Here is a 17037-nt window from a genome sequence, read left to right as displayed (position 1 = left end):
GACCCTCCCACACTTGTTATTCCCATTTGAGTTCAACAACAACAAACGAGAGTAAAACAAAAGAGAATATAGAGAGAAGAAGAATATTTTATATTGTGAAATCAAAATCAGAAAGATGATCATGATCAAGCTGAAATCAAAGAAGTACTTTTGCAGGAGCATCTCAAAGCTGAGCAGAAGTGATAGCGGCAACAACAAGCAGCTCAAAGGAGGTGATCAAAACCAGAAGGAGAATAATAATAATAATAATAATAATATCGTCACTGAGATCAAATGGGAGATGAGACCAGGTGGTATGCTTGTCCAGAGGAGAGAGAGTGTTGGTACTCAAACCCTAGGTGAAGGATTGATCACCATTAGAGTCTCTACTGTCTCAAAATGGCATGACATTTCCATTGAATCCACTTCCACTTTCGGTAATTAATTAAATTCCCTTGTTTTTCACTACTTTTTTTTTTGTGGATAATTTTAAAACTACGACCATTTAAAAGTTTTTTGATCCCTTAAAAAATATATATATATAAAAAGTTTTTTTTTTTTTTTTTTTTATACCAAAATCTATTAATTGCTTCTAATTATTCAAAAATTATGGCCAAATTTATCAATAAACATAGTTGTTTATTGTCAATAAATACTTATAGTTTTGAAATTGGTAACCATTAATAGATTTGGTCAATTTTTTTAAATGGTCATAATTTATTTAGTATTATTATTTTTTCTTTAATATTATGAAATGTTTTAATTGTTTTAATCTATTCACATTTGATTTAATTGACTAACATTTTTGTTTGATTTTGTGGCATTATTTTATAGGGGAATTGAAGATGATATTATCATTGATGAGCGGTTTGGAGGCGAGAGAGCAAAGAGTATTGTTCAAAGGGAAAGAGAGAGATGATAATGAGTTCTTACACATGGTTGGGGTTAGAGACAAGGACAAAGTGCTTCTGCTACAAGATCCAGCTATCAAGGAAATGAAGCTTCTCAGCAGCAGTATTAGAAACACTTGTCCCACCATTAGCGTCTGATCTGATCATCAAAACCTATATTATTAATTAATTCTCAATTATACATATATAATTATTAATTAATATATGATCAGTCTCCACTAACCTCTAGCTATAGGAAGTCACTAAAATATGGTGATGAATGAGTGGTTCTTTAATTAATCACCGTTTGGACAAGATTATTAGGAACTACTTAATTAATGTGTTCTTTTTTAATTACGCCTCCTCTCTTTAATCAATTCTGTACTCTTAATGTTTCATTTTCCTTATTAGTTTAATCAGTTACATCTGTTTTTATGAAGATGTTTTATTCCATGTATGTAAATTTTTAATGTGATCCTTTTGGCCAAAGGAAACAAAGTTGATGTGTTTCTCTTTTGTTCTGTCTCTCTTTTCTTATGTGTTTTTTTATACTTTTTTTTAACGGTGTTTTTTTATACTTCACAAACATATATACACACACACACACACCTACCCAAAATATTCGTGTACATTGTTAATTTACAAGCGTGCACACCGACAAAAATGTATATATTAGTATCATATGTATATCGCTAAAAATTTAAAATAATATTATATATATATGCTAAAAGCTTTCAAATTCTTCTTTCGTTTTTATTTACATATATTTATGAAATAAAATAAAAGATTGCTTGAATCAAAAGTGAGGGTATGCTTTCTTAATTAAGTTTGATCATGAACTGAAAAGTAGGATGAAAAAAGGCATTTAGCTTGAACAATGTACTCAATTAATGGGTAAGGTCCCATATGTTAACTAGGCGTTTTTTAGGATCCATTAGGTATATAGCCATATTTACAGTTTTATATTGCTATATAGTCAACGTTTTGTAAATCTTAAGTAAATAACCACGTCCATGTATTTACACGCATAAATTGACGTAAATACTACACCTTTTTATTTCAATGAAAATAGTAAATCAAGAATGTCACGTCACCTTTATGGCTATTTACTTAAGATTTATGAAATGTTGGCTATATAACAATCCCAAACGTTTTAGTTGGCTAGTTACCAATTTTTTTTTTATTATCAATTTATTCATTATGTTTGTTTGGAACACCATTTTTAATACAAGTATTTGTTACTTTTTTTAAGGATATATTCAAAGTTTTATTTTATTAAAAAAATAGTTTATAAAAGCGAAGTAAATTAATTAACCAAACTAGATTAATTAATTTACTTTGACCTGAAAACTATTTTATGAAGTAAATTAAATTAACCTAACCAGTTAATTAATTTACTTAGGTCTGGTGTGCTATTTTCTTAATAAAATGAAACTTTGACTATTTTTTAAAAGGATGATGAGTTATTGGACTACTGGTCTAATTGTCCATTTTTCGTACAATTGGTTTTTTTAGGAAAAGGAAGTTCTTTTTTGGCATGTTGATGGCCAACAAACTAAAAAAACCCAGCATGTCATTAATTATTTTAATCCACAATATACTTTGGATTTAATGATTCAGGGCATGCTTGATAGCTTTATTAGTCCGTTTTTCTTTTAAAAAGAAGGGTTTTGCTTGTACTAATTAATTCCCATATTTTTTAAAAAAAAATCCATATATTTATTAGAAGTTTTACAACTATTATATGTATTTTTATATTATTGCGCATGGGGGTACTTTATTAGAAAGCTTAATAAATCAGGTAACAGATGGAATGGAAAACTTTATACTTTTCTTAGGTATATATACTTTTAATTATGAAGATAACTACTTTTTTTATATATAAATATTTGGACATCGATTAAACTCTATCACAATAAACAAGTGTAGATATATATTGTCAGACCAAATATATAATCACTACCAAACTTTATGCCATTTGTTTTAAGAAAGCTAAAGTTAATACCTTTTAATTTGTAATAACTTTATATTTAAGGTATACTCTATTGTGCCATCATTAGTTGTCGTTACAAACTTGTAAAACGAAGGAACCAAATATTAAAAGGGTCCATTAAATATATAGCATATATTTAACAAACGTTCAAATCTATATTAGGTAGTTAGCTAATTATTTGACATTAAAATACCGCTTACTGGTATCGCGCAGGATAATATAAACATACATATCTTTCATGGTTTACCGTGGTATTATAATATAACTAACTTTCCATCTGATCTGTATTGTATGTTAAACCTTTGCCGGTGTAAATCGTAAATTGCGTAGTATTTTAGCAACAAATAAATTAATATAATATTTACATGTCATATGTAATTTAATAATAAAGAAATTAGAATTACAATAAATAAAAATGATTTGAAAATTAGACATAATGAGCGACCGGTCTTTGATCACTCGGGAAGAGCACTGCCGGTCTTGGGCTAAGGCGGGCTAGGCCCAGGCCTAGGGCCCCATATGTGGATGGGCTCCAAAACATTTACACTTTTTGCTTATTTTTAAGAAAATTTACATTTTTTACCCTAAAAATTTACACTTTTGGCCAATTTTCTAAAAAATTTACATTTTTTACCCTGAAAATTTAAATTTTTATTAGTATTATAAGGCCCCAAAATATTGAATTGCCTAGAACCCCCGGTGAGTTTGGGCCAGCCCTGGGGAAGAGCAAATTTGTCATATGGGACCCACATACGGCCGGCAGCAGAAAGTGCTGTCGGCAAACTAACTTAGGTATCGTCGAACAGTCGATGTATCTATTTAGTTTCCACTTTGCTCTCGGTCTATTCAGAAGATCCTTGAGAAAGTGATTAGCTTTCAATATTTGTTATACTCAAGGCGCTAGTTCTTTAAGCTTCGTACTCTTATTTGATAATCAGATAAAAACATTTCTTTATAGTTTAGATGGTTCTCTGCTGCTTTCATTAGTAGTATTTTAGCCATATGGTTCGCGGCTACTTTTATTTTAATAAAAGACATCACATTGAATATTGTACTTCCTTCCACTATTAGAGTAAAAGATTATGTGTTTACATCAACATTGACAGTAATTTTTTTTTCTTTGGCTCGTAACAAGGGATGGGTTCGCTCTCTTAAATTTTTCATATTTGAACTACTTGTTGAGGTCGTAGCAGTATTAATATTACTGATATATTGATTCCTAATACATGAGACGTTGAGTACGACTTTTATATATTGCTTTGTATGAACCGAGGGCTTAAAGACATTCACTCTTCAAACACATCGAGCTAATTGAATTAATTGTGCAATAACTTGGTGGTTATTATAAAGTTAGAACCGTTTTGAGTACTTGTGAACCGTCCTCTCTCCCAAAGCCTATAAAAGGCCAAATTCAGCTAAATCGAAACGATATAAGGCTTTGCCTTTTACGAAAAGATTTCAAACCCCCATTCCTATTGTCCTTTCAAAACTTATGCTGAACCATAGCTAGAGTGAGAGAACACTACTACAAACACGACATACATATTTTCCACTATGGAAGTTTTTCTATTGTGGAAAACCCCAACCCGGAGCTTTTCAAGATGGACAATTATTTCCGTCGTGGAACATACTGTTGGCTTTATGCATCAAGAGCGCTAACAAAGAATAAAACAAGACAAACACACAGTATTTGTATTTCTCGTGGAGATAAAAGGAAAATTAACTTGGAAGATTATCTGGTTCAGTAATTATATCAAACAGTTACAGTGCGCTCAATATAAATAAACAAAACAACAACATTGAAAGTTAAAGTAAACCCACAGATCCGCACATCTCGTGAGACCGTGTGGCTCGAATACATACCTCGACCAAGTCAAGCTTAGAGCTTACAAGTCCCATTTTTTTTTTTTTTTTACTTTCCACGATGGAAATGGACTTTAGCGTGGGAATTAGTGTTTTTACGACAGTTTTGAGTTCCGTTGTGGCTCCACGGCTGATGCGGATTTGGGTAATTATTCAAAATCTTATCAAATTCAGGAGAAGAACTGAGCTGAGATGGTCATCGGATTTCCAGAGCAAGAATTTGGTATCATTGCCACCGATTTCGACTAAGCTCTTCTTTTTGTTTCTGTATATGTTTTAGCTGTTAGTCGTTTATATAGTTGTATATCGTTTACTCAACGACCGCTATAAGTAGACTTGTGTACAAATATTTGAATTCGAGGTTTCATTAATACAATCTCCACTTTTCCCTCTTTCTCTAAAACATCTTCTCTCAGTCAACTTCAACAAACCCACATGTAAAACACATGAACGGAAAGTTATCGTAGTGGAATTGGACCCATGTTTTTGAACATTTGATATATCCCGGGATTATGATCACATGACAAGAACCGTTTTGTGCCTGCATGTATGTGAGTGAGTGAGCGTGCGTGCATAATAGTTAGGAGCGTGTTTTCTCCACAAAACCTAGTTTTCCTCTTTTGAGAGAAACTAAATTAATTGGTTATAAGATGACTTCTCATTAATAAAATAGATCTATTTATATGTAAGCTTAACCTTACAAGACTGAAATAGAAAAGGTAACTTCCTAAACGAAACAAGTAATTTAAATTAAATAAAAGTAACTTCATAAATTAAATAAGTAACTACTAATACTTGTCGATTTGTTTACCGATTCTTTCGATGAAATTGTTTTACATGAAGGAATCTGTAACATTACTCTCCTCCTCTAAAGCTCGTAGTCCGAGTACGCCTCTCTAAATGTCGTGTATTCTTCCCACGTTGATCTGTCGGCGTCTTTTTCCTTCCAATGGACTAGTAATTGACGCTACCCCTTGAACCTTTGAGCGCGGAGGATCACATGTGGTGGATTTGGAATTCTCCTGCCCTCGTGGAGTGAAGGAAGCTCTATCGGCGTTGCGGGCAGTTCTCCGCGATATGGCTTCAGCAAGAACACATGAAAAACTTTGTATATTCATAAATGAGAGCACTTGACACTGGCATTGTGTGATCTTCACACAGATTCAGGTAATTGTTAAGTTCTACAGTAGAATGAAGAAAATACCCTTTAAAAGTTTCATAATTACAAGACTTTCCATTCTGATTGAGAATATACAATTACCTTTGAAAAGACAAAAATTTACAAAAATGTCACTCTGGTTTATCCTTGATCAACCGTTCACTTTCGAATGGCAAGTTCACTTGGTCCAACTTTCGGGAGAATCCAACGTGTTCGTATCTCGACAAGTTTCTTTTTACGATCGGCTAGATGGAAACTTTTTTGTACTGCAACGAAGAGGTTCAACTAAAAGGAGTCTCGGATCACTTTCCTCTAACACTCGGAATCGACAAAATGGAGGCCGAGCCATTTCAGTTTAGATAACGATTGGCTGGCTCATCTCGATTTCGAGGCCTTTGTGATTTCTTCTTGGTCAGAACTGGTCCCAGCAGGGTGGTTAGAACACAAGTTCATGGGAAAGCTCCACGTTTTAAAAAACAAAATAAAGGGTCTCGGCAGCCGGTGAAAAGGAAAAGAAGTTAGAAAAGAAATGCAGAATCGAAATGAGATCATCAAGCTTGACAGATTAGAGGGAGGCCCTGAATAGACGGAGGAAAAAAGAATCGAGAACGCTTTCCTCAAAGGACAATGGGGCGGCATTCTCGCGGACTATGAGAGGGCATCCAGATTCAAAGCAAAAATCACCCGGGCTAAGCATGGGGATGGAAATACTAGTATTTTTCAGACTCTTTTGAGTGTTAGAAAGGCAAAGAACTCGTGGAAATTGGAAAGGGAGAACGAGTCTGTTACGACAAATCAGGTTGAAATCGTCGAAAAAATTAACCGGTTCTTCAAAAGGTTATACCAAGCATCTCCTTCTCCGTGGGGTGATTGGAACGACGTGGAATGATAGTCCATCAACGAAGAAAAAGTGCAAAAGCTCTTACACAATCATTCGAAGAAGAAGAAATCTGTGGCAATTTTCGGATGTGCGTGAAACAAGTCTTCAGGATCTGATAGCTCTCAATTGCTTTATTCCAAGATTTTTCGGAGATCATTACCTCGATAGTTTTCAATTTTTCAACGAATTTTGGGAATCGGACAGAATCAACAAGAGTGTAAATGAGACCTTCATTTGTCTTATTTCCAAAAATCAATGCTTGCAGAGCCAAAGACTTTCGACCAATCAATTTGGTGATAAGTTTGTGCAAGATCTTGGCCAACGTTTTGGCGGAGAGTATCAAAACGGTGTTGGATAAGACCATTTCCCTTTTCAAGAGCTTTCGTGAAAGGAAGACGAATTACAAATTTGATTTTCACCGCTAACGAAGTGGTCAAAGAAATCAAAAGGTCAACGAGAAAATGAGCATTTTTCGAAATCGATTTTGAGAAGGCGTACAACATGGTAGATTAGAACTTCCTCGATTACGTGATGGAAAAAAAAAAAATTCAACGCGAAATGGTGATAGTGGGTGAAGAGATGCTTTTCACCGGCCGGTCTCTTTTTCCGTTATCATTAATGAAAAAGATCGTATACACTTCTCGAGTTCGGTAGGACCCCCGAGGGTGGGTCTTAAAATAAATATCGAGAAAAGTAGCTTAGGTATTGTCTGTGCGGCAGAGATAAGCGAGACTGTAGGTGCTTCGTTAGGATACCAACAGGTTGATTGGCCGATTGCATATCTTGGTAACTTGGAGATAACCCGAGGAACAAATCCTTTTGGCAACCCTTCCTATATGAGGTCGCTAAGAGAATCGCGGGAGGCTTTCTTTCGAAAAGAGGGAAGTTGACTCTAATACCATCAGTCCTTTCCACTTCGGTCTTCAAAGTGCCTATCGGAGTCACCGAGGATTTGGAGAAAATCATGATGAATTTTTTTAAAGGTTTCAATAAGAAAAATGGGCGTGCGAGTGTTGCCATGGATGTATGTTGCAAGTTAAAAGAGAATGGAGGTTTGGGCATTGGGAGGTTGACAAATAAAAATAAGACTTCGCTGACCAAATGGCTTTGGCGGTTTCCATATGAACCCGAGGAGATCTGGCATTAGATAATAGCCGCCATCTATGGTTATCAAGTAAACGAATGGGGCCTCGGGGGAGCTATTGGGGACACTTTCTGAAGCCTTTGGAAATCCATTTTTTCAGTACAAGAAGAGTTTTATAAGGAATGGAATTTGGTCTCCTCAGTTGCCGAGAATGGAATTTGGTCCCAAAAAGGTCCGAATTGGATAGAGAAACTTCAGAATTCACTCAATTGTTGGTCTCTCTAGATGCGGTCTCTCTCATGTACGAGTTGGAGGATCAAAGGTTTTAGTTGGATTATACCGAAAATTTCTCGAATAAATCAATGAATTTTGCTCTCGGTTCCTCGGGTTCGACTCACTCCATTCCTTTCTTCGAAGGGATGTGGAAATCCGCCGCACCGAAAAAAGTTCCAACTCTTTTTTTTTTTGTTGGAGATTGACTCTTAAAAGAATTAACACATCAGAGGTTCTTCAGAAGCAAAACCCTCATTAGACCCTCTCACCAAGTTGCTGCGTTTTTAGTCAAAGAGCGGCCGAGAATATTTGTCGATTGTTCCACTGCCTAAGGCTTATGGACGTGGTTTGTTGATAAGGTTGGCATCTCTGCTTCCTCGATATACTGTTGGGAGATTTTTTTTCAACTACATTCGAAACCAGGAAAGAACCTTAGATGGAAGACGATTGCTATGACATGAGTTCTTGCAGGCCTCTGGACCCCGTAGATACACATAAACAAATGCATTTTTGAAACTGAAAGTTGGAGGTCAGAAGCTCTACTGGATGCGCTCAACCCAAATATTGTGATTTGACTTCACTCCTCCTAGAAGGAATTCAAACATTACTCTCCAACGGACCTGCAAAGAGATTGGGCTAGCGCTATTTAATTTTTGGATCAGGGTCAGGGAAGGGTAATTTTTAATTTTTACACCAAATTAGAATTTACTACTCCAAGTAAGAACTTTAAATCTTTTATTTAGATATTGAAAATTCAAATAAGAACTATGGACACCTATACCAACTTAGGACCGCCAAACTAAAACTCAAAACACCTAAACTAAAATTTGGACATTAAATTTAGAACATCGTCCGCCAAATAAGAGCTTAGGGCGCAAAATCTATAGTTATAGACACCAAAAATAACATAGAACTAAAAATAAGAAGTTTAAACCCCAAAACTATAACGTTGACACCTATAAGAACATAAGACCCTATATACATAACTTATATATCGAAATGAAAACTTAGGACCGTAAATCTGTATTTTTGGACCGCAACTAAAAACTTAAGATTCTAAATAAGATCATTGGACATATAACCTAAACCTTAAAATCTCAAATCTAAATATTTCGATCCTAATTTAAAACTTTCGATCACAGTTCTAATTATGTAGCCTAAATGAGAACATATGACGCCAAATCTTAGAATATTTATCCCAACTGTCTAGAACTTTTACCGCAAATATTTTACTGTATACCCTAAATCTTGAACTTTGTATCGATAATAAGAACATAGAATCCCTAATATGTAACTTTTAATCCTAAATTAGTATTTCAGTATTCCAAGTAAAAACTTTAAACCTACTATCTTGATACTTAGACATCAAATTTAGAACTTTGGACGGATAAATAGGACTTAAGACACTTAACTTATGACTTTGGTCCCCAAGGATCCCAAATTAGAACGTTTGACCCAATATCTAGAAATTTGGACAGTTGATAATAATATTGGGGTCCAAATCATGAACATTGGACATCAAATAAAACTTTGGACACGTAATAAAAGCATAAGATCGAAATCTAAAACTTTGGACCCCAAAGTAGAACTTAGGTCCCAAAATATGTAACTTTTTACATTGAGTAAGAACTTAGGACCAAAATCTATTGTCTTTGACAACAAAAATACGACCTCAAAATCAAAAGAGCCACTAGGATCAGAAATCTATAAACTCTATACCACTAAAGTAGAAATTTAGACCCTACATCTAGAACGTTGTCCCGCGAATAACGACTTAAAACCGCAAATCAAGAACAAAGGACACCATATCTAGGATTTTGGACATTAAATTTGGAACACGTCCACCAAATAAAAGCTTAGGAAGCAAAGTCTATCATACTGGGCTCCAAATATTAACTCAAACCTAAAAATAAGAAGTTTAAGCCACAAAACTACGAAGTTGAACACCTATAAGAACATAAGACCCTATATAAAGAACTTAGATATCAGAATGAAAACTTAAGACCCTAACTAGACCTATAATTTTTAACCACAACTAAGAACTTAAAACCCTAAAACTGAAAATCTCAAATCTTAAAATTTTATCTCAATCTGGACTTTGGATCTCAGGTATAAATATGTAGCATAGATATGAATATAGGATCCAAATTTGGGAGTCCGAATCTTGAACTTTATACCCTGAATCTTGAACTTTGTATCGATAATAAGAACATAGAATCCTCAATCTGTACTTTTTTACACCAAAATAGAATTTACTACTCCAAATAAAAAATTTATACCTTTTATCTAGATCTTTAAAATTCAAATTTAGAACTTTGGACGGCGAAATAGAACTTTGGTCCCCGAAGTACTTAGGATCCTAAATTAGAACGTTTAACCCGGTATCTAAAAATTTGGACACCTAATAGGAGTCCAAATCTTGAACATTGGACATCAAATAAGACTGCCAAACTAAAACTCAAAACACCTAAACTAAAATTTGGACCTTAAATTTAGAACATCGTCCGCCAAATAAGAGCCGCCAAATAAGAGCCGCCAAATAAGAGCTTAGAACGCAAAATCTATCGTATTGGACTCCAAATAGCAACTTAAAGCTAAAAATAAGAAGTTTAAGCCACAAAACTATGAAGTTGGACACCTATAAGAACATAAGACCCTATATAAAGAACTCATATCGGAATGAAAACTTAAGAACCTAACTAGACCTATAATTTTTAACCACAACTAAGAACTTAAAACCCTAAAACTAAAAATCTCAAATCTTAAAATTTTCGATCCCAACCGGGACTTTGGATCTCAGGTATAAATATGAAATATGTAGCCTAGATATGAATATAGGATCCAAATCTTGAATTATAATAGGTCTTTTCTTTTGTTTGATATCCACGACCAATCTCCCGGTCTGTTGCAGGAGATTATATGCTCTCGTTTTTGTACTCAATGTTCCCTCTTTTTTGTAATATGGCATTTAGCCTCTGTAAATACTTAAAAAGAGGAACAAAATCATTAACTTAAAAAATTGCAATCTTTAGCCTGGTACACTATATCTTGGCCAGGATTTAGAACCAACAAATCAACTCAACACAATAATAAAAAGGACCCGAATTGCTGGCAATTCGTAATGCCTAGCAGACATGGAAGCCTGCAGAGTACTTGCAGAGAATTTCATCCTGCAAAACAATGACAATTAGCAAATATTTAACGAATTAGCAAGTTAATATGTTAATAGTAAAGTTAGTGAGTGAGCGAGTTAGTATGTTAGTAGTTAGTGAAGTTAGCAGTTAGAAGTTAGTTGGTAATCCCCTTCCTGAGCCTAGCACTACCCAGGTTCGGTCCTACCCCTATCCCGAGCCTAGCCGTACCCATGATTGGTCCCCCTACCCTCTTTCCGAGCCAGGCCCCACCTAGATCCGGTCCCCCCACAACAATCCCACACCCTCGGGACCCTCCATTGGCCTGCTAAAATAATCGTTCCGTATTCTTGCACCTGAACCACAAAATACAATCAGTGTATAGAGGCAAACTATTTCAATATTGAACACTACAAAAAAAGAACCGGTTTTGCATCAATATAGTAACGAATTTACCTCGACTTGGTTGTCTACAAGAAGCTTCTGGACAATACTCCAAATATGTCATTTTTCTGTACTCAAAAGAATGAAAGTGTGCCTGCAATAAACCCCCCATAAACAGGCATAGTCAAAGATAAAGGCATGATGAATGAAGAGCTAGGGAATTCAGTCTTTGGTGAAAGAAGCACGGAGAAGTCGCATGTACATAAAAATTCCTTACTCGCTAATTGGAATCACCGGCCAATGAAAGTATCTGAATCCAGATTCCCATACCACACAAATGCGTAAAGCTTAATATTTGAGCACGGCACCAAAACACTAACTTCTATAGCTTCGCTTACCTGTCATAAGATCTAAATGATCAGATACACCAAACCAAATTCTCAGCTATATTTTTTTTTTTTTATCAATAACCTGTATTTGTATTGATGAAGGCAGATTTTTCCACTACTATTGGAAGCCACAAGCTAAAGGGATCACAAATATGAACACTTACACGGGCAGATAACTCCTCCAAAAGTTTAAAATGAAGATGGGTCTCTATACTTGGCATCTTCAGTGGGTAAACTTCAATATGCGCGGCTGGAAAGAGAGAGATGGTGATAATTTAGATTACGTGTTCAAGGCTAAAACAGAGGTCGGTTCTGCAGATGAGTTTGCACATGCTTTTGATAACGGCTAAAGGGATAACACGGGGTTTATTTACCTCGCTTCTTATTCCGCTCTCTATTGTATAGGTTTTCTGCTGCCCATCTTCTTGTACGCAGAGACGATACAATTGAAGCCATTGATAACTTCGTCGAGTATCAGAGCAATATATCGCTTGGTCGTAGATGGACATTTGCTGTACATCAGGGAAGAAAACCTTACAAAGATGACAAATAAATGTTATAATTTCGTTCTATCAAAGTTCTAATCAAACACCTATATGAAAGAGCACGTGTTATTACGAGACTAAAGAAATCAATTATGAGTTAACTCACTGTATAAGCAGTGTCCATCGGACCTTAGCTAGCTATTGGAAGAAGGATAGAAAATGGTACCTGTTCTAAGGCTTAAACATAGGTGAGTTGTGGAGATGAGTTTGAGCTTGCTAAAACCCTGTGGCTTGTGATAAGCGCGAGCAGGCAGAGTGACTTCATATATCAATCGTGTGTCTATTCGAAAATCAAAGAGATCAATTACAAAGCTTTACTTAAAATCTAAACATTATTCAAGGTTCAAGCAATTACCTCAAACATATTCAAGCAATCACCTCAAACATATCCCATCCAATCTCTTGTATTTGGGTCAGAGATAAAGTCAAGATGATAAGGATCACAAGTCCGTATGTAAGAGGCATAACTGAAAGTTCCTATACAAAGTCGTAAAATTGCAAGGGAATCACTTACCATAATATCAGATGGTGAAGAGAAGCTACTCCCACAGGTTAAAGTGCTAGTTGGTAAACAACATCTGCGTAGTTGAGAACAATTCAGAAGAAAAAAACCACTCAATAAGAAAACCTAAAGATATCAACCAAATCAGGAGAGAGAGAGAGAGAGACTGCAATTGGACCTTGAAAGCTGAGACAGCACTGGGTAAGCATAAAAACAATCTGCAATTATGGCTGCACTCATAGTTGAGCTGCCTCCATACCTCTCTCTCTATTCTTTTTGGAGAAGAGAGGGATCAAGCCCTTGTAGTTCATATCGACAAGTAAAATATGTTAGAAATCTAATGGCAAAAAAGTGTATGTCAACAGTATATCAATGCATAATTTTAACGAATACCCTCGACTTATGTCTCCAACATAGTATCTTCGGTAGAAATCATTTTGGGGAATATAATAAGACATACTTCCAGAAAAAAAAAATGTTACACACATACCCAATTATGAAATCCCTTCTCTCCCACTTCACACCTCGGAACGCCCCGTTCCTATTTGAAAATCTAGATGTTTATGCTCCCCCAACATTTTGACTGAGACCAAAATAAAAAATAAAATAAAATAAAAAAAGTTAAAAAATTTGGCCCGCCCTGCATTAAAAAAAAAAAAAATTAGAGCCCGTCAAAGGGGAGGATAACCAATCATTTTTTAAACGAAAATATAAGCAAGCTAGAATTATATGAGAAATGTTTTCTCTTTTGTAAGTAATTTAGGAGTTTAACATAGGAGATCACAGTTGAGAATCTTGAGAAGATTATGCATAGACTACTTATTATGAAGAGGCGTAAAAGAAAGAGCAAGCAGCGTACCTGCTTCAGTGGTCGTGGGTCGCCACATTGGAGCTTCCTTGAACGCCAAAGCTTGAGGCAGATCAGGTTCCGTCAGCGCGTCAACCGTATACATCGTCAAAACAGACTAAAATTAGGAATTGTTTTGGGAACGTACAAATATTAATATTAAACAAGAATATGTTATTAGATAGTAGTAAAAGATTCAATACCTTTGATGCCAAAAAAAGAAAAAAGGTTCAATACCTTTAGTCTTTTTAGTTGGACAACTTAATTGATTTGGACAAATTTGCCTCCAAATACCTCGTCAAAAGTAGAATACCAAGATTAGTATTTGCAATGAGCGATGGTTAAGTAAGTTAGATACGCAGGTTACAATAGTTATACACACTAAAATAATTTCAACAAGTTCTACAATTAAAAATGGCAGCTCTTAGGTACATAGAGTGAAATGGGGAACTATTTTCCCCCCCAAAAAAAAACTCCATGCATACTAAAAACCCTAGTCAGTAAGTAAAACTTGAAGAATAGAAGTTATGCAAACAAGGTTGAAATTACTATAAGTCTTAAGAATCTATGCTTATACATGATAAACTCGTATATGCTTTGAGACGAATATAAATTGCGTACCTTTCATTATGTGGGACAAGCTATTTAACACAAAAGGATTCCTTTCCGTGAACCTCATAAAAAAAGTAGAATTAGTAACTCTAATTAAACATATAACAAAATAATTATCCAAGTACAAATTCAAGTAATAGCTACACACATAGGTTTTGACACGACTCTTAAGTTAAACAATTGAAGTAAAATAAAAATATGGAAATCACTTACATACGATAGAATTTAACATATAAATCATTTTTACAAAATATTTAAGAACATTCTTATTATAGAAGTTCCTAGGATACACAGTGAAAAGGCAAGTATTTGCCAAAAAAAAAAACTGTACAGCTAAGATACTTCAACATATCTAAAAACATACTTATTATAGAAGTTCATAAGATACACAGTGAAAGGGCAAGCCTTTGCTCAAAAAAACTGTATAGCTAAGATACTTCAAAATATTTAAAATCATACTTATTATAGAAGTTCATAAGATACACAGTGAAAAGGCAAGCATTTGCCCAAAAAAACTGTATAGCTAAGATACTTTAAAAAAATTTAAAAACATTCTTAGTACAGAAGCTCATAAGATACACAGTAAATAGGTTGAAAAGATACGATCATATTAGTTGTGGGTAAATTTAAAAAAAGAACACTAACTATGACTTGCATTTGATCTATTTTTAAATTAGTTTGAAAGGGAAGTAATCAATTGAGTTGTTCTTACCGTGTTAGCGACGAAAATGACTTCATAAAAAGCTGAAACCTGAGATCCATATGCCCTATCCTACATATTGCAAGAAAGAAAACATGACATCAGAATTAAGAAGGGTTTTCAGACTCTCTGAAGGATTAATATTGATCCAATAGAAAGAAACCACTTAATAGAACAACCTAGATATATCAACCAAAAGAGAGAGAGAGAGAGAGAGAGAGAGAGAGAGAGAGAGAGAGAGAAGACCTTGAAAGCTGAGGCAATGCTGGGTGGCTGTTGTAAAAGAATAAAAACAATATCTTTTGTTCTTTCCATGCATCTGCAAGTATGGCTGTACTCAGAATTGAGCTGCCTACATACCCTCTCTCTTCTTTTTAGGAGAGAGAGAGGGATCAAGCCCTTGTAGTTCATATATCGACGAGAAACAACACGTAAAATCTGTTAGAAATCTACTACCATAACAATAAGCAACATATGGTCTTAATCAATACTCTCACCTCCGATCTAAAAAAAAAACATAGATTCTTCGGTAGAAATTATTTTGGGGTGTGTAACAAACATACATTTCTAGCAATATATATATATATATATATATATATATATATATATATATATATTATGCATATATAGTTTTATTTGAAAATTATAGATGCTTATGCTCCCCCAACTCTTTTGACTGAGACCAAATATTTTGGGCCGGCCGGCAGTTTTTTAAAAAGAAGAAAATATGGAGCCAGTTAAAAGAGCTAAGGGGAAGATAACCAATCAAAAATAAATATAAAAAAATAATAATAAGAAATCAGAAACAATATGAAAGTTGTTTTCCATTTTGTAATTTTTCTTTTTATTTTATAAAAGAATCTTTATATTAACAGCCTGAGAGCCTAATTACAAAAATGGAGTGCAGTTTTCCCTTTAGCAATTAATGTAGGAATTTAACTAAGAAGGTCAAAGTTGAGAATCCTATAACATATTAAGCAGGGGTGTTAGGGACAGAGCAATTAGTGTACCTTCTTCGGTGGTCCTGGGTCAGCTTCATCGCCACATTGGGGCTTTTTAGAACGCCACAGCTTCGGTCAGAGAAACTCCAGCCACATCCATCACCATAAGTACCTAGAGGCAAGAAAACAAGAGCTTCTAGGATGGTCAAGACTCATGGACTATTACTATTTTGAAGACTAAAAAGAGCTAAGAGTTTAACTCACTGTACAAGCAGGAGATTAGAGCGCATTGTGAAAGCAAAGAGCTGGGCAAAGGAGCCGTGGATCGAACGTATCATGCTGGCAGATTGTCTGTACTGGATGAAGAATTGGCGCATAACATCAGCCCAACAATGAGAATAGGAAAATAAAACAGAAAAAGTAAATATGTTAACACCAACAAATATACTCTAACACAATAATAAAAAAAACCCGAATATAAGGCAACTCGGAATATGTAGCAGGACAATGGCACGGACTTGGAAGCCTGCAGAGTACTACTGCAGACTACTTCATCCTGCAAAACAACGCCAAACATTGAACTATTACCAAAAGTTAGCGAATGAACGAGTTAGTCTGTCAGTAGTTAGTAAAGTTAGTGAGGGAGCGAGTTAGTCTGTTAGTAGTTAGTAATGTTAGTAAGTGAGCGAGTCAGTATGTTAGTAGTTAGTAAAGAAGTTAGTAAGTTAGTAATCCCCTTCCCGAGCCTGGCCCTACCCAGGTTCGGTCCCACCTCCATCCCGAGCCTAACCCTACCCTGGTTCGGTCCCACCCCTATCCCGAGCCTAATACTACCCATGTTCGGTCCCACCCATTTCCCGAGACT

At 35.1% G+C, this 17037-nt stretch overlaps 1 protein-coding gene and 1 long non-coding RNA gene across 13 annotated transcripts; one reads left to right on the top strand and one right to left on the bottom strand.

The window, feature by feature from the left end:
- Nucleotides 1-1310, top strand: LOC149406257 (Ubiquitin-like superfamily protein). The gene is made up of 2 exons (XM_089626056.1): nucleotides 1-416; nucleotides 814-1310. Exons 1-2 carry the CDS (start codon nucleotides 116-118, stop codon nucleotides 1026-1028), a joined length of 516 nt encoding a protein of 171 aa, XP_089482182.1. The 5' UTR covers nucleotides 1-115; the 3' UTR covers nucleotides 1029-1310.
- A 9449-nt stretch (nucleotides 1311-10759) lies between these two features.
- Nucleotides 10760-17005, bottom strand: LOC149406256 (uncharacterized). Of its 12 annotated transcripts, XR_016301332.1 has the most exons (15): nucleotides 16437-17005; nucleotides 16242-16344; nucleotides 15478-15630; nucleotides 14123-15303; nucleotides 13932-13982; nucleotides 13563-13712; nucleotides 13251-13371; nucleotides 13085-13148; nucleotides 12926-12971; nucleotides 12737-12850; nucleotides 12400-12537; nucleotides 12190-12275; nucleotides 11914-12034; nucleotides 11709-11790; nucleotides 10760-11608 (listed from the first exon to the last, which is right to left on the bottom strand). It is a non-coding gene; the product is annotated as an uncharacterized LOC149406256 (long non-coding RNA). The 12 variants fall into 12 exon arrangements; XR_016301317.1 differs by having other exon boundaries at nucleotides 12400-12558; nucleotides 12926-13148; XR_016301325.1 differs by having other exon boundaries at nucleotides 12926-13148.
- Between the last annotated feature and the right edge of the window lie 32 nt (nucleotides 17006-17037).

Source organism: Urtica dioica, chromosome 1 (genome assembly GCF_054948205.1).
Source record: "Urtica dioica subsp. dioica isolate 48M chromosome 1, U.dioica_male_clone48M_v1_H2, whole genome shotgun sequence".
Classification (NCBI taxonomy): domain Eukaryota; kingdom Viridiplantae; phylum Streptophyta; class Magnoliopsida; order Rosales; family Urticaceae; genus Urtica; species Urtica dioica.
Note: the sequence above shows the minus strand (reverse complement) of the source record. Positions and strands in the feature narration are given on the sequence as shown.